This window comes from Eleutherodactylus coqui, chromosome 7 (assembly GCF_035609145.1).
Source record: "Eleutherodactylus coqui strain aEleCoq1 chromosome 7, aEleCoq1.hap1, whole genome shotgun sequence".
Classification (NCBI taxonomy): Eukaryota; Metazoa; Chordata; class Amphibia; order Anura; family Eleutherodactylidae; genus Eleutherodactylus; species Eleutherodactylus coqui.
Genome location: NC_089843.1, coordinates 184142537 through 184168910, shown reverse-complemented (window position 1 = coordinate 184168910; position 26374 = coordinate 184142537). Strand labels below are relative to the sequence as shown.

At 48.1% G+C, this 26374-nt stretch overlaps 1 protein-coding gene across 1 annotated transcript in view; it reads left to right on the top strand.

Annotated features, from left to right (window-relative positions):
• The first annotated feature begins 9807 nt into the window (after positions 1 to 9807).
• Positions 9808 to 26374, top strand: part of PARM1 (prostate androgen-regulated mucin-like protein 1) — a 112343-nt gene continuing 95776 nt past the window's right edge. Inside the window, exon 1 of the mRNA XM_066574079.1 lies at positions 9808 to 10039. Coding sequence (XP_066430176.1) covers positions 9979 to 10039 — 61 coding nt within the window. The 5' untranslated portion in view covers positions 9808 to 9978. The remainder of the gene's footprint in view (positions 10040 to 26374) is intronic.

Sequence of the window (26374 nt, the reverse complement as noted above, 5' to 3'; positions counted from 1 at the left end):
TCCAACATGCTGGCCATCATCTCTTTCACTTCCTGGTAAATCTTGGGTGGGATCTGCCTGTACCGCTCCCTGATTGGCGCGGCATCGTCGGTAGGGATTTCGTGTTCGATACCAGAAGCACACCCGAAGTCCTCATCATGCCTCGAGAATGCCTCCTGGAATTCCCACAGAGTCTCCTCCAGAAGCGTCTGTTGCCCCAGAGTCAGGGCCCGGAGATCCACCCCCATCAGGGCCATAATCACTCGACCGTTCCACTCCGACGTCGGGGCCTCTCTTTGCTTGACCTCTACTGCAAAGGTCCAGGCTGATCTTCTATCTGGCTGTAGCGTGAAGCCTCTCCGCCGAAGGATGTCCCCCTCAGACACATAAACTTCGGCCAACAGGGTATTTCCAGGAACAGTCAACTCACTGTCCGAAACATTGATGCAGCGTACTGGCACACATCCATCTTTAACAGTGGCAAGAGCCCGAGCTACCAGGGGATGGGCTGACCTTTCTCCTTGGGGGGCGGGCTCGATTAAAACCTCCAGCCCATTCAGCTTCCTCCCAGCTCCTACCGGCAGCATCAAGATTTGTTCCCGTTGTGGAGGGATCTTCAACGGGGCCCTCAGTGGTACCTTCACGCGCCCAATAGCCTTATCGGACATGGTGCTCTTTTGCAGACTGTAGCTCCTCACCATATGCTGCAAAATCTTCTGAGTCGGCCGATGTGAGGTGGCCCGCTGCCAGTATTTAGGCCCTTCCTTGGCATAAAGATGTTGGTCTAGGTCTCTCAGCACGTTCATTCCCAGCGTTACATCTAACCCTTTCCTCGAGGGGTGATCCACCAGTACGACCCCCTTCCTGCCAATATCCTGCTCAAACAGGCGGACCCGCATCCAGACTATGCCTCGTACATCCATCTCCCCGTTATTTGCAGCCGTCAATCTGATGACATTCCCATCTTCCGGCTCTATCATGTGGCCGAAGTGTCTCTCAAAGAACTCCAGAGGCATCAGGGTGCACTCCGACCCAGTATCAACTAGGCAGCATACTTTCTTGCCTTCCATCTCAGCTTCCATAACAGGGCTGTTAGCATACAGATCGCGATCATCGCATACAGGACTTAGACCTTGATGAACCGCCGCAGGACGCCCTGTTACTGCGGCGGTCAGGAGTTTTAACGGCGGCTCGGGCTCCACCTGCATCGTGCACTCTCTGGCGATATGGCCATACTGTCGGCAGTACTAGCAGAGGGGTCTCCGCAATCTCCGAACACTAGAAGGACCTCTGTTGGTAGGCCCACGCACCTGGCTTATCCTTGGAGCCAGGTGGGGTGGTGGGACCATTTCTGGAGCCCGAGGTGACCCCGCTTTCATATGGGACACTTCTACTCGGAGTTCTCTCAACTCTGTCCGCAGGGCCTGGACTATATCCTTCAGGGACTCCGAGTTTTCCGGACCCGATCGACCTCTGGTCACTCCGGTGCTACTTACTGCTTTCACAGCCACAGGCACGGGCTCCTCTTCCCTCTCTACTGCAGCCAGGTAAACTTGGTAGAACGTCAGTTCAGGCGTTGCCCAGGCTATCTCTTGCATCTTGTCCTGCAAGAACTTATTGGATAACCCTATTATGAACTGGTCGCGTAATAGCCGGTCCACCCCTCGGAAGGCTCCCATAGCCTCTGGGTCCCGCCGCTGCACTTCATTCAATGTCTCCTGTAGGGCGTTAGAATATTGCATCAAAGTCTCGTCCTCCCGCTGTGACCGATTGAAGAACTGGCTTTGCAATTGTGCTACCTTGGTGCGTCCCCCTTGAGCTCCTTCCAGCAGGGACAATATTTTGTCTAAGGTATCACTCTCTAACTCGGGCCGCACCATTACAGTCCGTCTTACGTCACCCTCTAAAGCCCCCAATGCTATTTCCGCATGCAGCTCAGGGGTCAGGTTGCACATTTTAACCACGCTCCGCACCCTTTCGGCCCAGTCCTGCAACGTCATGTTTTTTCCGTTGAATTTGGGGAGTCGCTGCATTAATGCCCCAACTGACAAGTATCCTACGTGGGCTAAAGTGACAGGCGGGGGCTGTAATGGCAGTGCTGGGGCACCCTGAGCTAAACCCTGGGCCGGCGCCACTGGATTAATTCCCGCCGCTTTTCCGTCCATAACGGTCGCTGTATCCTGCCGACTACGCCAAGTTGTAAGCCGTGTACCGGGGTGGGCTTCCTAGGATACAGCGAAGTCACAAACAAAAAAAACGACTCTGACACTAGTTCAGGTGCAAACCGAATTTTACTAAAGCCCTGTGGCCCACGCGACCACAAACAATAGGTAACCCAACAAAACTCACATACACTCAGCCAGATGGCTGAGGCCCTTGTGCTGTACAGCGCTGTACTCCCCAAAGGGCACTACTATAATAAACTATGCTTTTACCTAATGGGCAGGCCTAAGTAATCCTGCCCCTTGTTACCTATTAATACCGCTACTAAGGAACAAAGGAAAGGGAGAGTGATCTGAGTACCGTCGGTGCAGCACAACAGCCTACAGACTTACCAACACTGACTCTATTCCCCCCAAACCCAATACAATAAGGAACATGTATAAAGAACAGCGGCTATATAGCCAGGTGAATGTTTTCCAGAAGCTTCTTACTGACGGCTGGTTGTGGCCTGCCAGCCACTATGCCGATCCCGCTGAAGTATGGCCTGACACAGTCCATAACCCTACCTAATCTAACTACAGGATAAAATGCAGTCCCAAGTTACTTGGCGCCCAAATATGGTGTCTTGTGTGCACGTAGACCAGTCTGCTGTATGATCAGCCAAAAAGTCTAGACGGATTAGGGGCTCCTCCAGAAAAGTGTGCGGTACCGCAGAGAGCCGTTACTCACTTCCTCAGCGACATCCAGTATTGTCCACACAATATCCAGCCTCGCTCTGGTTGTTCAGCAACATCCCCGGCAGCAAGTCTTCGCTCATCCAGCGGGCATCTGGTCAAAATCTGAATCCGCTGCAGCTCTGGTCCTTTCAGGATACAACCTCCATCCCTCTTCCGCAGCTCCACTCAGATCGCTCTTTCGACCAACTGTCCCCTCACAGTGTACGCACGCTTTTTAATTTCCTCTCCTCCCGTGCGCACGCTGTAACCAGGCAACGGGTGCTCCAATCACAGGCTACCATGGTCCTGTCCTCTCACAGCTTGACCAAAATCTTTTCTGCAGAACAGCGACCTCTTGTGGACAAATAATAAAACACACAGTAGTGGACTATTTATAGTAACAAGAACAATGTACACATATTGGAGGCTGTCTCACCCTCTCACATACATGTGAGTTGCGCCCAAGAATCTTGGGCGCGACTCGCATCCAACAGAACACGGACATGGAGTTTAGGTTCTGTGTGGGAGACCGCACATCTGCATGCTGTATTCTCGTGCAAGACTTGCATGACAATTGGACATATTATTGTCTCACAGCATCGCTGCAAAAAAAAAAATCGCCCATGTAACTAAACCCATTGCAAACCATGGGATCTATTTTTGTGTGTCTGATAATGCACAAAACTCGCTGTAACAATGTGGGCCAGTAGCGTAGTCAGGAAAAGCCAGAGGTTGGTACACAGAAGCAGCTATTTGTAAACTAGTAATTATTAGGACATTATAGTAGCAGTATTTCTTGTGGCACATCACACTCAAAGTAGCTTGATTACCACAAAACACAAACACAGCTTGGCTCCTCCCACAGCAGTGACATCACCACAGGTCCTTCAGCCCACCGGTTCTCTGTGGTGGTGGTAGGTCAGTGTGTTCTGGCAGGACTGCTGAGTTGTGTAGGAAATTATAGTACCAGTGGTTCTGTTGGTGGAAGGCGCCACACAGCTCTGCTACATGGTACATGCACACACAGCTCTACTACACCCCACACATCTCACACAGCTTGGCTTCTCCCACAGTAGTGACATCACCACAGGTCCTTCAGCCCACTGGATCTCTGTGGTGGTGGAAGGTCAGTGTGTTCTGTCAGGACTCCTGAGTTGTGTCTTCTGAGATAATAACGGCTTAGTTGTATTCTCATTGTGTTATTTTTGTCCTCCCCTTCCAAGAGCCCTAACTGTGTTGTTCTTCTGTCGGTCAGACTCTGTGTTTTATATATGTTGTAGGACCCTCAATGGCGTTTTCAGTGGGCGGGTCAATGACATCAGCAGTGGCAGAGCATGAGAAGCGCTCACACACATTCATTAAGACAAGTGGTCGTTAGTAGTTTGATGGAGGAACAGGAAGAAGAGGAGCTTGACTACAGGCTAGGAGCTTAATAATCACGCAAGGATGGGAGGTACTAGGCCAGGTTATATAGTATGATCAATCAGGAAAACAGGGTGGAGCAGTAGGGCTGGTCAGAGGGCTGGATACCTCAACAGGGAGAGCTGCTGCCTGGAACACAGGAGCTCCCAAGTTCAAGTCCTGATACTCCCACAAGAATATTGGCTGGGTAAATATGGCCTTAGTCTATTCTTGATCTGTGTTGGATCTCACCATACTATTATACACCTCCCACCCCTTTTGTCTTTCTCATCTTACCGCCCTCTTCCTCTCAAGTTCTGTTATTTCTCTCTTGAAATTCTAATAAAAATGGTTTTTTTAAACAACAAAAAAAAAGTTTTTCAGAAACAATAATTTTCTTAATGTAAGTACTAGTTGGTAACCAGGAGCAAAGCAAAGGTTTCATAGGCCGTGATGCAAACGTTCATTTTGGGGTAACAACTTCTCTTAACCATCACTTGCATGGAATCAGTGCTGCCGAGCCTCTCAATTGCTTGACCTGCGTTGCGGAATGGAACTATCCAACTGCTTAGATCTTTAGTATTCTATGTAGTGAGGGTTATTGTCTGCACCCTTGGCAGTCTAGGGCAAAGAAGAGGGTTAATGTCAGTATCCCAAGTGTGATCTCGGACAGTAAAATGGTTAAACAGAACGATTATCTTTAAAAAAAAAATGTTCAAATGAGCAAAAGTGAATGATATTCATTCCGTCTATACACAGCCAACGACTGAGCGATGAACAATAATTGTTCACTTTTCATTCGTCGTTCATTTTATGCAGCATAAAAACCATTGTTGGCTTGCTTATCGCTTGCTTTAACAGCGCTCGCTCAGTCCCTTATACAGCGAATGTGAAAGACTGCACGATTTTTCATTTGAACGAGCCAACAATGTATCTGCCTGTCTAAACAGAGTACACAAGTAACGAGATAGCGATGACGTCATTCACAAATTCAAATGATAAATCGGCTTGTCTAAAAGTACCCTTAGTGTCTGTATGCCTAGTGGTCTACAGCAGCAAAGTTTGTGTAAGCATGCCTGGTGATCTAGAGCAGTGAAGCGGTTAATGCCAATATTGGGGTCTGACTCATGAATTCCTAAGGACACATTTCGCATGTATGTCAGGAGTTTTCTTGCTGGACATGCAAAATGTGAGGAAAAGAAAGTACTGTGAACAGACCATACGTCCTTAATGGGTTAACTAGAGTGTCCTCAGTCACTGACAGCAAACCAACATATTAGAAATTGCGAAGAATTGAAACCCAAAATGTATTAGAAAGTTATAGAACTTTTTATAATGATTGCGCTATATTTCTATAAAACCCTTTGTCAAGGTAATACGGTATTCAGGCAAATCTCTCCAAGGAGTCTTGAATAAGCTTGTGTGACTCAGGTACATCAGTTCTATTCTTCAGTTGTTAACTGTTCAAACAGCAAAACTTCCAACTGCAAACAGAAGCAATGCTAAGTAATCATACAACAAATAGGTGTCATCCTGATGAGAGGGCAGTTAGTGGAGCCGGGTTTCCTTTTTCAGCTTACAACTTCTATGTTCTGAGAAAAGAAACCGAAAGATATGTTAGAGTGTAATAAGTCTTACAACGCACCAAACTCTCATGAGATTCATCATTGTGAATCTGGCCTCAGAAGGTGAAATCTGTTTCAGATCCACAATAAAACCCAAGACCAAATCCACACCAAATCAGTTATGAGTAAACCCACCCTATATCCACTTCTGGGCGTAACAGCAGGGAATACAGGGGTGACATCTGCAGTGCTTGTTGGTCATTAACTCCCATGTTGAGGATGAGCCCCAATAATTTTTTAAGTTCACCATTATTTGTGAGGGTCCATTGTTATGAGTAGCCGGTCATTGGACTTTAGGAAAGAAGCTGGGTTGGATACAGATTTGTTTGGTCACTATACTGCAAGAATTCATCTGTAATAAACACTTATATCACAGGCTGTGTCATTTTCTACATTAACCCTTTGCAATCCAATATTGGATTCAGGGTTTCCTAAGGGGCTTTCTCATTCTGCCATTATACAATGGTGCCATCTGCTGGCTAGAGCCAGTACTGCGGTATGGCAAATGCTGGAAAGGCCCCTGACAACAGAGCAGCCAGTAATCTACAGTAGGAATACCCTGCCGGACGTCTTCTGACATCGGAGCTGTACAGCCTTCAAATCAGAATGTCTTTAGACGTCAGACAGTGGATTGGAAGGGGTTAATAGTTATCTCCAGCATAACAGTGAATTTGGAGATATTAGGGGTAAATCATTCGGAGGGGACCGAATCACTATATTGTGGAGCACTTCAGCTACATGTCCTGCCTTGTGGGCTCTGCAAAAAGTTCACTGCTATTAGCACCCTCAGAGCGTAAACAGATGAACATGTTTGCGAAGGATTTTGCGCTCATGAAATTCACGCCCGTAAAACGAACTAAAGCCATTGATTCCAACGGATTTATTTTCACAAGCGTGTTTCTCACGTGCAAATTCTGCGTGCGAGAGAAGATAGGCCTTGCCCTAGCTTTCTCTGTGTTATGCTGAAAACTGCCATAGCAGCTTAAAAGAAGGGAGGGGGAGATAGTTACCCAGCATGAAACGCAGGGAAACAATACAGCGGTCCCTACTTGGGCGTTAAATAGCCATTCTATTCCACAGAGAGGCCGCCTGCAGACGGGCGGGTCGGATCCGGCGGCGAGAATTCTCGCCGCGGGACCCGACCCCAGCGCCTGCAGGCAGGAGCGCGTACTCACCCGCGCCTGGCGGCCCCGGCCCTTTCATGTGCCGGCTGCCAGGCAGCCGGCGCATGCGCAGACCGGAGACGGCGGCCGGTGAGTGACGTTTCTGTGCGAGGCTGTGCGAGCCCCGCACAGAAATAGGACATGCCGCGGTTTGTTTGCCGTGCGACATTTCGCGCGGCCAGGCCGCGGCCGTCTGCATAGAAGTGCGTATTGTAATGCACTTCTATGCAGGCTTTCAGTCGCGGATAATCCCGCCGCGGGATTTCCGCCCGTGTGCAGGCGGCCAAAGGGAGTAATTTCTAGCGAGCACATTTATGCATACGTTCGTCTGTTTAAACCTCAGTAGAAGAAAACATTTCTATATAAAAAGATGTATCAATAGGTGTAGCAATGCATTGCACGGATACAAGGGGGGGGGCAAAGGGGGAGGGGATAATTACAGTAAAATGAATACCTTCAAGAAGTGCACAAATATACATTTAAGAAAAGCAGCTAATAAAAAGTATCAATTTTCCCTTATAACAGCGCAATGTCCAGAAAAATGCATTTTTGGCATCAAATGTAGGGAATTTTTGCAAGACCCGATGGATGACAGGAACTCATATTCTAGGAAAATTAATGACACCTCAATGTGTAACTAAATGCTCACTGGAGCAAAATCTGTCCTTTTAGTGTGAAAAAAAGGTAAAATGGACATTTTTGATTGGCCGCTATTCTTGAATGCATATTTCATATATTGTGCATTTCTTGAAGGTATTAATTGTACTGCACTTATTCCCTCCCCCTTCAGCCCCCCTCCCTTTTGTATATGTGCAATGCATTGCTATACCTATTTATAATCAGCGTGTGCAGTATATGTTGTGCTTGAAAAAGGCAACGGAGGGGCGCCGAAACGCGTTGCATTTCTCGTATTTTTACCTTTTTTGCTATATGCATTAAATCTTTTGTTATTACGTCCTTTTATTGGTTTAGCTGCTCCTTTAAGGAGGGGGCCTCTAGAGATTGATTCTCTTCCCCTCCATGACTATATATGGAACTTATGAGCGTGGATATTTTTGTATTTTTGACACTTTGTGTTGAAGGTAAGTTTTTTTCTGTTATAAGTTTGTAAGCTGGTGGCCCGGGATGGAGGCAGTATCACGGAGAGGAAGACCCTGTATGGGGGAGACCCCATGCTGAGGGAAAAGTGTTACATAGGGAGATAGAGTCAAGCCTCACAGTACGACTGTACCGCAGAAGTCAGGTCAGCCAATCAAAAAGCATCGGGATGGCCTAGTGAGCAGGCTGGCCACCAGCGAGCATTCGTTTTGTAATTGGTCAAGCATCTGGACCTCCTGTGTTGAGAGCTTGAATAGACTGGCATGTTTTAGTCCCAGCCCGGCCCCGTAAAAATCATGGCTGCATAACACGACGAAATGAAACCATTGATTTCAATGGCTTCATTTCCACTATCGGGATTCTCTCGCGTTACTAGTACGGACTAATTAGACTACTCAGCTGGCTTAATAATGGCGCGGGTGTATCCCACACTGATGTGAAGGGCCCGGCAGTGCAAAAATGCACAGCAGAATGCACAGATACATGCGCGAGAGCTCATGATAGCGCTCCATTCACAGCACAAATACATCATGCTTTCGCTAGCGTATATACGCATACACTCATATACAAGAGCCAAATTCACAGGAGCATACTTGAGCGCACAATACGCAGAATATAGAACCTATTGATTTCGATGGTTTCATTCATATTCATGTATTTTACGTGCGCATTTTGGTCGTGTAAAAGAATACACAGCGGGTTCTATTTACCTGCGTATTTGCAATGGAGAAGGCTGGCCTCATATGAGTGTAAGCACAACTGCCCACGCCGTATCTATGAGGGCTTAAGTACGCAGGGGCATGCGCACATACGCTCGCTGCAACAGAGTGCATTTACGCATGAACCAGTGAAAAGTTCTTTTTTTTTTTACTGTTCAAACTCTGCGCTATTACCGCAAGAAAAAAATATTCAAAAGTTCAGGCGAGTCCTATCCTTTCCCGCCCGTAGGAACCTCGCACAAGAATCACGCCCGTGAGTGCGAAACCATTGAAATCTAGGGCTTTGCTTTGTCACCTTTTTGTGTACGTGATATTCACGGCTGCACAAAGCTCCGCAAACACGGTATTATGTTTAAGCCCTGAATTAGGCTTTTTTGCACACATGTCGACATATTTTACTATACTTTTTCTGCCTGCAGGACGCATTTTTATTTGTGCGCGGGACATAAAGACGCACCATTTGAAATGGCTAATTAGTCTAATGAGTTCCAGATTTTTTCCAACAGAATGACGCAGTAATTCATACATCTTCTTGCATATTACGCACGCATATTTGCACACCCCCAATTTATTTCTATAGGGACCTTTAGTGAGCAAATATGGTGAAGGATACTGCAGATTTTATTGTTTTTTGTGCGACTGAAATGCATGCGCGAAAATATGGGCATTTGGACAAACCCACTGAAACCATTGTTTCTATTCTCTGTGTATTCCACACACAAATATGTCTGTTTGAAGCCGGCAACAGAGAACATTTTGAAGTTATGAAACCAATTGGCCAGAGAGCATCGTTGCATATTTTTTGGCAAAAAGTACAGTAAAAAACGTAGTTAAGGGGTTAAAGGAGACCCGCCAAGCTCCTACAGTAAACTGCGCTGTACTATGAGCTGTGTCCAGCAGAGGGCGCTGCGGGGACTGTCACTCTTGTGTACAGTGGCTGCGGGAGGCGTGGAAGGTGCGGGCGGCTCCCCTATAGACTGGAGAAGGAAGCATGGACAGCAGATGACAGCTCGCTATACTGGACTCCTCATGTGGCACACACAGCCGCCGATCGTCTAGTGCAGAACATCGCCCGATCCGCTCTCATCGATCTCCGAGTGTTGTTGAATACAGCATGGATGGAAAGTGGGGTTCGGGGCCCCCCCTGCTGGCTTGTCTGCTGCTGCTCCTGGCAGGTAATGTACTCGGTGCTGTGTCATCCTGCCCGACGATCGTCACTACTGAGTGAAGGCAACAGGTGGTTGTGCTGGCAGCCTGCAGATGCACAGATGCAGCAGAGCTGTGTTACCTCGTACTTGCTACAACTCTATCGAATTGTTGCAAAAATCTTAGTTCAAGGGACAAAGTCGGCTCTGCTGCATCTGTGTGTTTACAGCAACTTTTAATTGGTTGTTTCTGTAGAGTCAGGGGGCATTCATGCGGGCGAGTTCCATTCCTTAGCGATATAGACAGAAGTCTTACGTGCTAATAGTACATTAATTTCAATGTGTTTATTCACATGAGCGATTTTTCGCACACAGTGAAACTGCGATGCATTTCCTATTTTGGAATCGCAGTTTTATAAGCGATTTTCTCCGACCGATATTGCGCTCGCCCATGGGAATTCACCCTTAGAGGGAGTAGAGCGTTATGTGGCATTGAAAGGGTTAATTTTTTTTTCTCATGGAGTCATTAAGTTAAAAGGATTATTTACCAGTATTGACAGCTGTAGTGACAACCATACAGGAGTCCAATCCTACCTGTCAGCACCACAAGTCTCACTAGACCAATCACATGAGTGGGGGGCATTGAGCATGTGTCCTGGGGACCAGTCGCTGTGATCAGGGACTGGTGGCACAGGAGCCTGGGCAGCAGAACCCTGCATATACGTACTGGGACACCCAGCTCTCAGACTGCACCTCTGCCATCATCTGATACATACAGCATCTATCAATGATACATTGTGTTCTTGTCAGATGAAGAAAGGCTGAGTTTGCCACAAAATCAAGTGTTCTGACAAGTGAGGAACCTTACTTTCGAGGACTGCATTATATGGTGACACAAACAGTTCTACAAACCAAATGTTATGGAACAAATTTATCTTTGATACATTTGTATTTTGTGCTGCCACCTCCGGACAGCATCATATACTGGAGGTCCTTTTATACGGAATGTTAGCGATCAAAAATCGTTCCAATGAGCGAAAGTGAACGATTATCTTCAGTCTAATTGCAGCCAATGATCGAATGATGAATTATTCACTTCTCGTTTGCCATTCATTTTATGCAAGACGAAAAATCATCAACCAATCGTTCGGTTTAAACAGCGCTCGTTCAGTCGTTCTGATTTACTTATACAGCGAATGTGAAAGGTTTCTCGTTTGATCTGTATAACCATTCTGTACGAGTGAACTCTGACTTCTTTGCTCAGGCAAACGAGAAACGGCTCATCTATTTTATATGAGCGTACACGTGTTTGCATGTGCCTGAGTGCTGAGTATTTGCAGAATGAATAATACTTTTTGCGTGTGCATCAGCGTATTCTACTGTACTTTTCGCGTCGCAAGACATGTTTATTTGCACACAGCATAAAATTTGCAACAATTGAAATGGCTGAATAGTGTAACGAGTTCCAGATGTGTTCCCTTTCCTTCGCAATTACGCAATGTTTCACGCGTCCCAAGTGTATTTTGCGTGCATTTGTGCGCCCCATTGACTTCTATGGGGACTTAGAGTGCAGAAACGTGCAAGAATAGAGAGAATTCTGTGGGTTTTTTTGTGCAATCAAAATGCGCCAAAAATTACAAACCCATTGAAGTAAAAGTGTTCTACTCGCTGCATATTGTGCACGCAAATTCAATCACGAATACACCTGTGTGAAGGGTGTCTAAGTTATGGTGCTGTTCAGGGAGGTGACGGGGGGTGGGGGGGGGGGGGACGCCGAGGGATGTATTTGTTTTATACGCACCCACTATTCCATTCCTTAGAGAGAACAATAGCTTTTTAATAGCTTCAGATAACTAGTCAATCTTTGCTATATCTGTATGCAAGTTATTTATGTGTGTAGTATACTGATTATTCGTTGTAAGCTATTGATCTGTGCACTGCGGGGCATACCTATCAATCTTTGTACATCAGTTTTCTGGTGCTCAAAAGTCGCAATTTTAGCACATACGAAAACTTCTAAGTTTCGGCCAGGTTACGCCACTTTTTTAAAAAGTGGGCATTGCTTAATATTAGGGGTTGTGGTGTACATTATAACTGAAACCCCCAGAGCTGACATAGCTTTCTGTCTGGCGCACTGAGGTGCTGCAAGATGCAACACAAGTATTAAGAGGCGTGTGCTTGTTAATACATCTGTAATACTGCTGACAGTTTACTCAGACTGAGGGTGCGGGCAGACGAGCGCATAAACGGCGCGTTTTTGCGACCAAACGTATATACGTGACCATCTGAGGCAATGGTTTCGAATGTATTCGTTCACATGGGCGATTTTACGGCGCGTAAAAACGGGAATTCGAAAAAAAACGGAACATATGCGACCGAAATACGCGCCAACGCATATTCGATCGCCGAAAAGACCGTTTGCAAAGTAGGAACAAACGAAAATACGCTTTCTAGCTCAGGTCGTGATCGGTGAAAAACGATCGCTCGGGCGATTATACGTTGCGCTCGTGCGAACGTAAATACGCCTACGCTCGTCTGCCCGCAACCTGAGTCAATATCCTCATGATTGTCTATTTAAAGCTATTGACGCATTTACTATATATCTATTGTAACAAATTGACATGGGCACTAGATATCTGTTGCAGCTATTGACATTTCACTATGTTTTTATTGTAAGTTATTGACATACTACTACGTATCTATTGTACATTATTGGTGTAGTATTATGTATCTATAATACAGTATGTTATGATGTAGTACTATGTATCTATTATATGTTATTGACATGGGCACTATATATCTGGTCTAACTGTTGACATTTCACTATGTTTTTCTTATACCTTATTGACATAAAGTAATTCTTTGTATCCATTTAAAGGGAATCTATCAGCTTTCCAGCTGATCCTGTCCAAACGGCAGGCATGATGTTATAGAGCAGGAGGAGCTGAGCAGATTGATATATAGAAGGATTCGGTGTAAGGGTACATGCAGACGGGCTTTTTTACGTCTGATTTTCAAAGCAAAAAATTGGTCTGAAAATAGGATGGAGATAGGACCCATTGACTTGAATGGCTCTATGCACACATGCTTTTTTTTTTTACTTGGACAAACAACCGGAGTAAAAAAAACATTGCAGCATGTCCTATTTTTGGCCGATTCTTGGAGTGTGGTGTTCAGCACATCGGACAGCACACGGACGCGTTATGCCGGAGAATCTCAACTTTTTTAGTATTTCATTTATTTATATCTCTGCACATTCAGAGCTCAACAGTCCAATGGGCGGAGCTATCAGTGATTGACAACTACTTGTGCATGACTGTACATACTGGCAAGGTTGTCAGTCACTGATAGCTCTGCCCATTGGACGGTTCAGCTCAGAATGTGCAGACATATAAATGAGTGAAATGCAAACTATACTGAATCTTTCCCCATAAAACTATATATCAGTCTGCTCAGCTCCCTATGCTCTATAACATCATGCCTGTAGATTGGACAGCATGCTCCAGCTGACAGACTCCCTTTAGGCCGCTTTCACACGAGTGACTTTATCGCGCAATTTTCTCACAATACGACAGTGCAACAAATTGCATGTATGTAGAGTCCATGCTTTCCTATAGGTTCTTCCACATGACCAATGTTTTGTATCCTGTGACATTGCAAGACTACAAAATCGTGGCATGATCTATACAGTCGCAATTTGCAAACTTGTATCCTATGTTTCCTTATGGAGCCTTCCTTTCTGTTGCATCACATTGTACAAAAACAGGGGGCGATGGAACTTGTACAGTAGGAAATCCTACTGTAAAAGCCCTAGCTGCAGTAAAAAAAAACAAAACGTCACCTAAGAAGCGCTGTCATCTCCGGCGTGGGTGTCTTCTTCAGCTCCGGCACTCATCTTCAGTCTTCTGCCAGCCCTTCCTGGATTGGAGGATCAAAAAGGGCTGGCTGTGATTGGTTCACGAGTGCTGTGGATCAGCCAATCAGAACCAGCACTCGATCAACCAATCACAGCCATTCATTGATTCATTGAATAGCTGTGATTGGTTCATTGAGCGCTGTCTCTGATTGGCTGAACTCCTGCGTTTGTGAACCAATCATATCCAGCCCTTTCTTGAGGCAGTGATTTTGATCCTCCAATCCAAGTATTTTTATTTTTTCACACTCCAGCTAGGGCTTATTTTTTGGGTAGAGATTATATTTCAAGCCACTCCCACCCCTCCCCCTCCCCCCTGAAAATCCTCACAGGTGCTTCTATAAAGTCGCGCGACTTTTAACACCATGTGTGACTTTGTATCGACAAAAAATTGCGTTATCGTCATGTGAAAATGCAGCGATATTGCACGGACCACGTGTCGCTATCGTGACGCCCATGTGGAAGCCGCTTTAAGCTTTTGACACATACACTCTATATCGTATAACTAGCTTTGGGTTGACTAGTGTGCTGTAATGACAAAATGTACCTAACAGTCATAAATTACCTGAAAATGGGAAGATGGAACAATGCCATCTCCTCATTTGCATGTTTCCAAGAGGAGCATGGATGGCCTTATAAGTCTCCTCACACCTTCTAGGTGTTCTTCTTAGGCTCTATTCATATTGGGGTTATTCAGTTGCAATGAAAACCGCACCAAAAAGTGCATTTGCACAAGTGTGTACGCTTTTCCCCACATTTTACTACAAACATAGTAAAAACACACATGGTTTTGTAAATGCACTTTTTGGTATGGTTTTTATTGCAACCATCTGAATGGAGCCTAAAGGAGAAACAAAACCCTTAGGCCCTCTGCACACGGGCGGAAATTCTGCGGCGGGATTTTCCACAGAATTTTCGTCCGTAGAAACTGCCTTAGGATTGCATTAAAAACGCAATCCTAGGCAGACGGACGCGATTTGTCCACGTGAAATCACACAGGGAAAACAAATCGCGACATACTCTATTTCTGTGCAAGTCTCGCAGAGACCTGCACAGAAATGTCACTCCCCGGCTGCCGACTCCGCTCTGCACATGCGCCGGCTGGCGGGCAGCCGGCACATCAAAGAGCCGGAGGCGCGGGAGAGGTGAGCGCCGCACTGCAGGCAGCCTTACTGACCCAAATCACCAGCACGGACAGGAGTGTTAATTCAGCACTGCTCTACATACAGCGGACCGTCAGACTTTTATGCCAGATTTGTGGCCATTTAATTAATGGAACATTTTTGGATTAAATTGATGGCTATTAGCGGTGCTGATGGAGACCCAGTTATATCTGCTGACCAAGGTAGAATCCATAAAAAGATTTATGGTCGACTTATTTTGAATGGTTTTCCATCCCCATAAAGTAGAAGACTAATGCTGCAGAATGTAAAATATTGTTATCTAATTGTTATATAATCACTATATGTTTAAAGTTTGACAAATGTCTTTGAGCCCCGCCACTGGGGTCCTCCGCCAAGGCCTGTGGTCAGCTGATTGATGTCTCATACATAGAGTTGTGTCAGCAGCTGCCCATTGCTGGTCACATAGGTCACATCATTATGGATGACATTGTGGCCAGCAATTGAATAACTATATCAGGTGGTTCGGAAACATCTTTAATAGAGATGAGCGAGCACCAAAATGCTCGGGTGCTTGTTACTCGGGACGAAATTATCGCGATGCTCGAGGGTTCGTTTCGAGTAACAAACCCCATTGAAGTCAATGGGCGACCCGAGCATTTTTGTATATCGCCGATGCTCGCTAAGGTTTTCATTTGTGAAAATCTGGGCAATTCAAGAAAGTGATGGGAACGACACAGCAACGGATAGGGCAGGCGAGGGGCTACATGTTGGGCTGCATCTCAAGTTCCCAGGTCCCACTATTAAGCCACAATAGTGGCAAGAGTGCCCCCCCCTCCCAACAATTTTTACATATGAAAAGCCCTCATTAGCAATGCATACCTTAGCTAAGCACCACACTACCTCCAACAAAGCACAATCACTGCCTGCATGACACTCCGCTGCCACTTCTCCTGGGTTACATGCAGCCCAACCCCCCCTGCATGACCCAGTGTCCACAGTGCACACCAAATTGTCCCTGCGCAGCCTTCAGCTGCCCTCATGCCACACCACCCTCATGTCTATTTAAAAGTGCGTCTGCCATGAGGAGGAACCGCAGGCACACACTGCAGAGGGTTGGCACGGCTAGGCAGCGACCCTCTTTAAAAGGGGCGGGGCGATAGCCCACAATGCTGTACAGAAGCAATGAGAAATATAATCCTGTGCCACCGCCATCAGGAGCTGCACACGTGGGCATAGCAATGGGGAACCTATGTGCCACACACTATTCATTCTGTCAAGGTGTCTGCATGCCCCAGTCAGACCGCAGTTTTTTTATAAATAGTCACAGGCAGGTACAACTCCGCAATGGGAATTCCGTGTGCACCCACAGCATGGGTGGCTCCCTGGAACCCACCGGCTGTACATAAATGTATCCCATTGCAGTGCCCATCACAGCTGAGGTAACGTCCGATTAAATGCAGGTGGTCTTCGGCCCACACTGCATGCCCCAGTCACACTGGGGTTCTTTAGAAGTGGACACATGCAGTTACAACTCCCTGTGGACCCACAGCATGGGTGGGTGCCAGGAAGCCACCGGCGGTACATAAATATATCCCATTGCATTGCCCAGCACAGCTGATGTAACATCAGCTTTAATGCAGGTGGGCAAAAAATTAATTGGATTACACTGTAGGCGAGGGCCCCAAAAAAATTGGTGTACCAACAGTACTAATGTACGTCAGAAAAATTGCCCATGCCCAACCAAGAGGGCAAGTGAAACCCATTAATCGCTTTGGTTAATGTGGCTTAATTTGTAACTAGGCATGGAGGCAGCCCAGTTAAAATAAAAATTGGTTCAGGTGAAAGTTTCAACGCTTTAATGATCATTGAAACGTATGAAAATTGTTTACAAAAATTATATGACTGAGCCTTGTGGGCCTAAGAAAAATTGCCCGTTCGGCGTGATTACGTCAGGTTTCAGGAGGAGGAGGATGAATATTATACACAGATTGATGAAGCTAAAAGGTCCACGTTTTTGATGCTGATAGAGAACAATGCTTCCATCCGCGGTTGCAGCCTACGTATTGTTTAGGTATCGCTGCTGTCCGCTGGTGGAGAAGAGAAGTCTGGTGAAATCCAGGCTTTGTTCATCTTGATGAGTGTAAGTTTGTCGGCACTGTCGGTTGACAGGCGGGTACGCTTATCTGTGATGATTCCCCCAGCCGCACTAAACACCCTCTCTGACAAGACGCTATCGGCTACGTGCGATCGGCTACGTACTCCCTCACCATCCTTTTACAGTGCTCCCGCCGACTCAGCCTTGACTGGGGAGCGTGACATAGTCTTGCTGGGGAGCCAGAAAGCTGTCAAAGGCCTTAGAGAGTGTTCCCCTGCCTGTGCTGTACATGCTGCCTGATCTCTGTGCCTCCCCTGCTACCTGGCCCTCGGAACTGTGCCTTCGCCCACTAGCGCTGTCGGATGGGAATTTTACCATCAGTTTGTCCGCCAGGGTCCTGTGGTATAGCATCACTCTCGAACCCCTTTCCTCTTCAGGTACGAGAGTGGAAAGGTTCTCCTTATACCGTGGGTCGAGCAGTGTGTACACCCAGTAATCCGTAGTGGCCAGAATGTGTGTAACGCGAGGGTCACGAGAAAGGCATCCTAACATGAAGTCAGCCATGTGTGCCAGGGTACCTGTATGCAACACATGGCTGTCCTCACTAGGAAGATCACTTTCAGGATCCTCCTCCTCCTCAGGCCATACACGCTGAAAGGATGACAGGCAAGCAGCATGGGTACCCTCAGCAGTGGGCCAAGCTGTCTCTTCCCCCTCCTCCTCATCCTCCTCATGCTCCTCCTCCTCAACGCGCTGAGATATAGACAGGAGGGTGCTCTGACTATCCAGCGACATACTGTCTTCCCCCGCCTCTGTTTCCGAGCGCAAAGCGTCTGCCTTTATGCTTTGCAGGGAACTTCTCAAGAGGCATAGCAGAGGAATGGTGACGCTAATGATTGCAGCATCGCCGCTCACCATCTGTGTAAAGAATTGAGGAGGCTGACTCCCACTGCGCCGCCCATGTTGGAGTTGGTATTCCACTATAGCTCTACGCTGCTCATAGAGCCTGGCCAACATGTGGAGCGTAGAGTTCCACTGTGTGGGCACGTCGCAGAGCAGTCGGTGCACTGGCAGATGAAACCGATGTTGCAGGGTGCGCAGGGTGGCAGCGTCCGTGTGGGACTTGCGGACATGTGCGCAGAGCCGGCGCACCTTTCCGAGCAGGTCTGACAAGAGTGGGTAGCTTTTCAGAAAGCGCTGAACCACCAAATTAAAGACGTCGGCCAGGCATGGCACGTGCGTGAGGCTGCCGAGCTGCAGAGCCGCCACCAGGTTACGGCCGTTGTCACACACGACCATGCCCGGTTGGAGGCTCAGCGGCGCAAGCCAGCGGTCGGTCTGCTCTGTCAGACCCTGCAGCAGTTCGTGGGCCGTGTGCCTCTTCTCTCCTAAGCTGAGTAGTTTCAGCACGGCCTGCTGACGCTTGCCCACCGCTGTGCTGCCACGCCGCGCGACACCGACTGCTGGCGACGTGCTGCTGCTGACACATCTTGATTGCGAGACAGAGGTTGCGTAGGAGGAGGAGGGTGGTTTAGTGGAGGAAGCATACACCGCCGCAGATACCAGCACCGAGCTGGGGCCCGCAATTCTGGGGGTGGGTAGGACGTGAGCGGTCCCAGGCTCTGACTCGGTCCCAGCCTCCACTAAATTCACCCAATGTGCCGTCAGGGAGATATAGTGGCCCTGCCCGCCTGTGCTTGTCCACATGTCCGTTGTTAAGTGGACCTTGGCAGTAACCGCGTTGGTGAGGGCGCGTACAATGTTGCAGGAGACGTGGTCGTGCAGGGCTGGGACGGCACATCGGGAAAAGTAGTGGCGACTGGGAACTGAGTAGCGCGGGGCCGCCGCCGCCATCATACCTTTGAAAGCCTCCGTTTCCACAACCCTATACGGCAGCATCTCCAGGCTGATAAATTTGGCTATGTGCACGTTTAACGCTTGAGCGTGCGGGTGCGTGGCAGCGTACTTGCGCTTGCGCTCCAACACTTGCGCTAGCGACGGCTGGACGGTGCGCTGAGAGACATTGGTGGATGGGGCCGAGCACAGCGGAGGTGAGGGTGTGGGTGCAGGCCAGGAGACGGTAGTGCCTGTGTCCTGAGAGGGGGTTGGATCTCAGTGGCAGGTTGGGGCACAGGGGGAGAGGCAGCGGTGCAAACCGGAGGCGGTGAACGGCTTTCGTCCCACCTTGTGGGGTGCTTGGCCATCATATGTCTGCGCATGCTGGTGGTGGTGAGGCTGGTGGTGGTGGCTCCCCGGCTGATATTGGCGCGACAAAGGTTGCACACCACTGTTCGTCGGTCGTCTGCACTCTCAGTGAAAAACTGCCAGATCTTTGAGCACCTCGGCCTCTGCAGGGTGGCATGGCGCGAGGGGGCGCTTTGGGAAACAGTTGGTGGATTATTCGGTCTGGCCCTGCCTCTACCCCTGGCCACCGCACTGCCTCTTCCAACCTGCCCTGCTGCACTTGCCTCCCCCTCTGAAGACCTGTCCTCAGTAGGCGTAGCAAACCAGGTGGGGTCAGTCACCTCATCGTCCTGCTGCTCTTCCTGAGAATCCTCTGTGCGCTCCTCCCTCGGACTTACTCCAATTACTACTACCTGAGTGATAGACAACCGTGTCTCATCGTCATCGTCCTCCTCACCTACTGAAAGCTCTTGAGACAGTTGCCGGAAGTCCCCAGCCTCATCCCCCGGACCCCGGGAACTTTCCAAAGGTTGGGCATCGGTTACGATAAACTCCTCCGGTGGGAGAGGAACGATTGCTGGCCATTCTGGGCAGGGGCCCGGGAACAGTTCCTGGGAGTCTGTCTGCTCCTCAGAATGTGTCATTGTAATGGAGTGAGGAGGCTGGGAGGAAGGAGGAGCAGCAGCCAGAGGATTCAGAGTTGCAGCAGTGGACGGCGCAGAACTCTGGGTGGTCGATAGATTGCTGGATGCACTTTCTGCCATCCATGACAGGACCTGCTCACACTGCTCATTTTCTAATAAAGGTCTACCGCGTGGACCCATTAATTGTGAGATGAATGTGGGGACGCCAGAAACGTGCCTCTCTCCTAATTCCGCAGCAGTCGGCTGCGATACACCTGGATCAGGAGCTCGGCCTGTGCCCACACCCTGATTTGGGCCTCCGTGTCCTTGCCCGCGTCCACGTCCTGTAGGCCTACCCCTACCCCTCAGCATGGTGTATTACCAGTAGTGCAGAAACAGAACGCTGTAATTAAATGTGCCGCTTATTGGCCTGTGGTTGGAGGCTGACTTCGCTTACGGAACGCACAGCAGAGGCAGGAAAAAATTCTGCGCAAGCCTGCTGTAACACTTAGCTGGCTGCGTATGAATTAGGACAACTACCCCCAGCAGAGACCCAGTACACTTGTGGACAGGAATACAGCGGTGATGTAAGAGGCAACACAGAGGCAGGAAAGAATTTTGCGCAAGCCTGCTGTAACACTTAGCTGGCTGCGTATGAATTAGGACAACTACCCCCAGCAGAGACCCAGTACACTTGTGGACAGGAATACAGCGGTGATGTAAGAGGCAACACAGAGGCAGGAAAGAATTTTGCGCAAGCCTGCTGTAACACTTAGCTGGCTGCGTATGAATTAGGACAACTACCCCCAGCAGAGACCCAGTACACTGAGGACGGTCACAGGGAGCCCAAATAGATTTTTTTTCCCAAATGTTTTTGGAAAGGCCCACTGCCTATATACACTAAATATGTCTTCTGTCCCTGCCTCACCACTACTGGCCCTGGACAATGTAAAATTACTGCAGGACGCAATGCTCTGCACGGCCGATATACGAAAAAAAAAAAAGTGCAACACTGCAAAAAGCAGCCTCCACACTACTGCACACGGTTAGATGTGGCCCTAAGAAGGACAGTTGGGGTTCTTGAAGCCTAAAATAATTCCTAACGCTCTCCCTATAGCAGCTCCAGCACCAGCAGCACTTTCCGTGATCTCTGTCAAAATGCATCTGTGGCGAGCCGCGGGAGGGGCCGATTTATATACTCGGGTGACACCTGATCTCGCCAGCCACTCACTGCAGGGGGGTGGTATAGGGCTTGAACGTCGCAGGGGGAAGTTGTAATGCCTTCCCTGTCTTTGTATTGGCCAGAAAAGCGCGCTAACGTCTCAGAGATGAAAGTGAAAGTAACTCGAACATCACGTGGTACTCGCCTCTAGTAACGAGCATCTCGAACACGCTAATACTCGAACGAGTATCAAGCTCGGACGAGTACGTTCGCTCATCTCTAATCTTTAACAACGTTTCAAAGTGATGTCTGATTTCTGCTGAATAGCCCTTAATAGACAGCAGGCATTAAAAAAGAACTGCTTAAATTGCATTCCAGATTTGCACCTTGCTTTCTCTCCAGGTCTGCTAGTGTTTATGGGAGATGTCATGTGGGTGAGCTATACACAGCTTCAGGGCTTATTCTGACGTGCGTATATCGGTCGGGTTTTCACGCCCAGCTGATATACGCTGCCCTCTCTGCAGGGGGATGAGGCGGTCCGGGCTGGGAGCAGTGCACTGAGCTCCCATCCCCTCTCTGCCTGCTCTCCACCCCTCACCACTGTTTGCAATGGGAGGGACGGGACGGGGGCGGAACCTAGCGTGAAAACCCGACCAATATACGCACGTCTGAATAAGCCCTCATACTGTAGGTCTGCCATTGGGTACATCTTGTGCTGCTGTCAGCTGTTAATCAAACTGCAGTCCGATATTGTGCTGCAGTGTACGGGCTTCCTCAGACAACCATTTTTGCGCACGTAAAATATACACACGTTATGCGCATAGGACAGAACCCATTGGTATCAATAAGTTCACCCTCATGTAGGTGTGTTGTGGAAAAAAATAGACTCTACTCTATTTTCCTGCGTGTTTACACAGGGTCTTTTAGGAGTCTATGCATGCAAATGTGCAAAATGCTGCGCAATTCAGTGAAAAGAACACACATCTGGACTTCATTAGGCTAAATAGTCTTCTAAAGTACTGTGGGTGGTGTCATGCGCCCATGTGCAGTGCGTGCACAAAAGGTACAGTGTTATGCGCTGATATGTGCGCAAATGTACCTGATCAAACCTCATTTACTGCACAAATACGTTATGCTGAAACGTGTACAATTGCGCATACGGTTATTTGAAGCCATCCTAAATTTTAGGTATGGCAGCTCTTACCTCAGAAGGTCTTAGGTCGTATTCACATCTGCATCTATAATGGAAGCAACGACTCAGTATCCATCACACACCAGATGTTGCTAGCACCTGACTCATCCAATTGGCGCTCCTTTGGTCCGGATAGTTTGTAAAGTTTTATCCGTCAGCTCCGACTGATAAAGATTTACTTGGAGGTTTTTGGAACATAAATGACATTTAGAAATGATGGCGGGTTTTCCCACTCAGTCCTAGGAATTGCCTCCTTAGATTATTTAGCAGTTCTCACGGTAACTTTAGATGGGAATGTTCATTAATCATGTATGTGTGGGATATTAAATATCAAAGCAACATATTTGTAATGATGGCCTCTTAGAGAGCAGAGTCCCTCGCTACCGGCATGTGCTGTTCTAGAAAAGTATCTACATCTACATGTATGAGCTTAAATACACACATTGCTACAAAATCCCTTGTTTTTGACAGTGTTAGGCCTCGGTCAGACGACCTGTTATTGCTGCGATTTGCGGATCGCATGTCGGATGCCGAAAAATCGCCCGAAAAATCTGCTGCTAGCAGCGTTTTCGGGGAAAAGGCCCCCGATCAAAGGAGTGCTGTCCAACCCATTGCAATTCAATGGAGCTGGCAATACAGCCGGCTCCAATGAAAGCAATGGGCTGGCGGTGAGCGCGGGATGAATTTTCGGGAAGGGCTTAAAAATATAAGCCCTTCCCTGAAAAGCATCCAAAAATGTCTAAAAATAAAAAAATATATATATACTCTCCTTGTCTGTGCAGCCGGAGTTCAGCCGCGGCCGGCCGGCAGTTCTCCTGAACTGCTCTGTGTAGTATTCAGCAGCCGGGAATTTAAAATCCCCGCCTGCTGAATGGGCTGCCTCTGATTGGTCACAGCCCTCACCAATCAGAGGCAGATCTCACTCACCCATTCATGAATTCATGAATGGGTAAGTGCTGCCTCTGATTGGCTCAGCGCAAGGACCAATCAGGGGCAGCTCTCAGCTATTGAATGACAGCTGAGAGCTGCCCCTGATTGGTCCCTGCGCTGAGCCAATCAGAGGCAGCACTCACTCACCCATTCATGAATTCATGAATGGGTGAGTGAGAGCTGCCTCTGATTGGTGAGGGCTGTGACCAATCAGAGGCAGCCCATTCAGCAGGTGGGGATTTTAAATCCCTGGCTGCTGAATACTACCCAGAGCAGTTCAGGAGAACTGCCGGCCAGCCACGGCTGAACTCCGGCTGCACAGACAAGGTGAGTACATATATATATATATATATTTTTTTTTTTTTACACATTTTTGGATGCTTTTCAGGGAAGGGCTTATATTTTTAAGCTCTTCCCGAAAATTCATCCCGCGCTCGCCCGCAGCCCATTGCTTTCAATGGAGCCGGCTGTATTGCCGGCTCCATTGAATTCAATGGGCGAACATCATTCTTCTCTGCCACAGCTGTTACAGCTGTGGCAGAGGAGAATGATTTCTGTAGTATATGTTCTCAATGGGGTCGGCGCTGCTGCCGCCGGCCCCATTGGGCGCATATAATAGAACACAAGGAATCACAGATCCAGATAGGCGCGATCTGCGATTTCTTGTGTCCTATAATTTATCGGACAAGCGCATAAAAAGCGGCCATGTGTCCAATACCATTGCAAAGCAATGGTTCTAAAAGATCGCATATCGCATGCGCATGCGCAAATCGTGCGAAACCGAGGCCTAAACGTGTTTACAAACAGCTGTTTACTGTCTCGGCTGATTGGCTGAAAGTTATCACTTAAGCAACTCCATGACGCCTTGAGGCTGCCTTCACACGACTGTGTGCGTTTTCACGTTCGCCCATACAGGCGGTAAAATCGCATGAATGAAGAATTGCAGCAATCAAGTCCGGAACTTTAGCCGCATATTTTCTGCCATTAACAGGGGTAGCTGCTGCGAATCGGCAAAAAATACGCTGCAACGCGGAAATCCTTTGATCGGTAGAAATCCCCGGAATAACTGCTAATGTTAAAGGGGTTGTCCCGCGCCGAAACGGGTTTTTTTTTTTTTTCAACCCCCCCCCCCCCCGTTCGGCGCGAGACAACCCCGATGCAGGGACGTACAGAAAGCTCACCGGAGCGCTTACCTTAATCCCCGCGCTCCGGTGACTTCTATACTTACCTGTGAAGATGGCCGCCGGGATCCTCTGCCTCCGTGGACCGCAGCTCTTCTGTGCGGTCCATTGCCGATTCCAGCCTCCTGATTGGCTGGAATCGGCACGTGACGGGGCGGAGCTACACGGAGCTACACGGAGCCCCATAGAGAACAGGAGAAGACCTGGACTGCGCAAGCGCGGCTAATTTGGCCATCGGAGGGCGAAAATTAGTCGGCACCATGGAGACGAGGACGCCAGCAACGGAGCAGGTAAGTAAAAAACTTTTTATAACTTCTGTATGGCTCATAATTAATGCACAATGTATATTACAAAGTGCATTAATATGGCCATACAGAAGTGTATAGACCCACTTGCTGCCGCGGGACAACCCCTTTAAATAGAGCCAGCTGTCTTAATTTCCCAGTGTTGGACGCTGCTAAACTGCATCCCGCTCCATTTTTTTCAGCTCCCACAGGAGTCTATAGGAGCTTCCTACGTAGCTCAGCAAAAGATAGCGCAAATCTTTTGACGTGGCGTATAGAATCGGTAACCGTAAAAGGTCGCCAATGTTCTGTTTTTCCCGCAGCGATTTTTTTTACGCACCCAAAAATCATTCATCTGAATGAGTACATTGGAATACAATGCTTTAGATGGTCATGTTTTTTTGATGCGGTTAAATAGCTGTGTATACAGGGTTGTGTGAATAAGGCCTTAGGGCTTATTCATAGGAGCGTATATTGGCCGCCATTTTCACAGTCAGCCGGTATACCCTACCATCTGAGCTGTCTTCCCCCTTCCTTCCCTTTCACCGGCTCTCTGCCTCTCTCCTCCCCTCTGGCTGTTTGCAATAAGAAGGGGCAGATCTAAGCTCTGCCCCCATCCCAGGCCCTCCCATTGCTGGCTGCGGACAAGGGGCAGGAGCTTAGCTCCACCCCCTCCCATTGCAAACAGCAGGAGGGGAGGAGAGAGGCAGAGAGATGGTGAGGGGGAGGGAAGGGGGAAGACAGCTCAGATGGTAGCGTATATCAGCTGGCCTCCTGTGAATTAGGCCTTAGGGTGAGGTCCGATGTATTAGATAGTTATTATCCCACAAATACATGGCACACCTGTTGCAAAACCAGCATGTGTACAAGTGGATATTGTTGCAGGCTTTGGCATGCTTTTCATTCTATGCCTTTCAAATAGACATGCTACATGTATGACAGTCTGCAGCCGCCCTGAACTCTGCACTGATTCTTGCACTCGCTCATACCAACCATACCGGACACGCTGCTTAAGATGTAGCACCGTAATTGATAGTTTGAGGTTATGCAATAAGTGCTATAGCTGCCTGTTATGAGGGCATCAAATAGATGCCTTAAATTAAAGGGGTATATCTAGTAACAGATTCTCTTCCCTCTGAATTAGCATTTTACACAGGGATCTCAGTTTGCAATGTTGCCACCGTCATGACATTCAGGCATCTTTCACATGGGCAACAGCAATATTGGCGCTACAAAATTTCAGCGATATCACATCTGCGTTCCCACGATTTTGTAGCGACAGTGATGTGTTTTTCTTGTGATTATCGTGCACTGTTTCGCTGCTGCAGGCAATAAAATCGCATGATGAACCCGTGCGATTTTATCACGAGTAGTTTAAACCCTGCTCCTTAAATAAGCCCTAGCTGAATTCCCTGAAAAAAAAAGCGAACACTTACCTAAAAGGCTTGGTCCGGGGGTCCTCCCGCTGCTCTCTGGAGTGTCCTGCAGTCTTCGTTTGCCCACAGAAGATTACTTCCTGGTTGCGAGATTTAAAAATCCCACCTCCAGGAAGCAATGGCTCTGATTGGCTCATCCAGCACTACTCAGCCAATCAATGGAGTGCTCATTGAACCAATGTGAGGGCTGTGATTGGTTCATCCAGCTCTGCATTGATTGGCTGAGCAGAGTTTCAAGAAC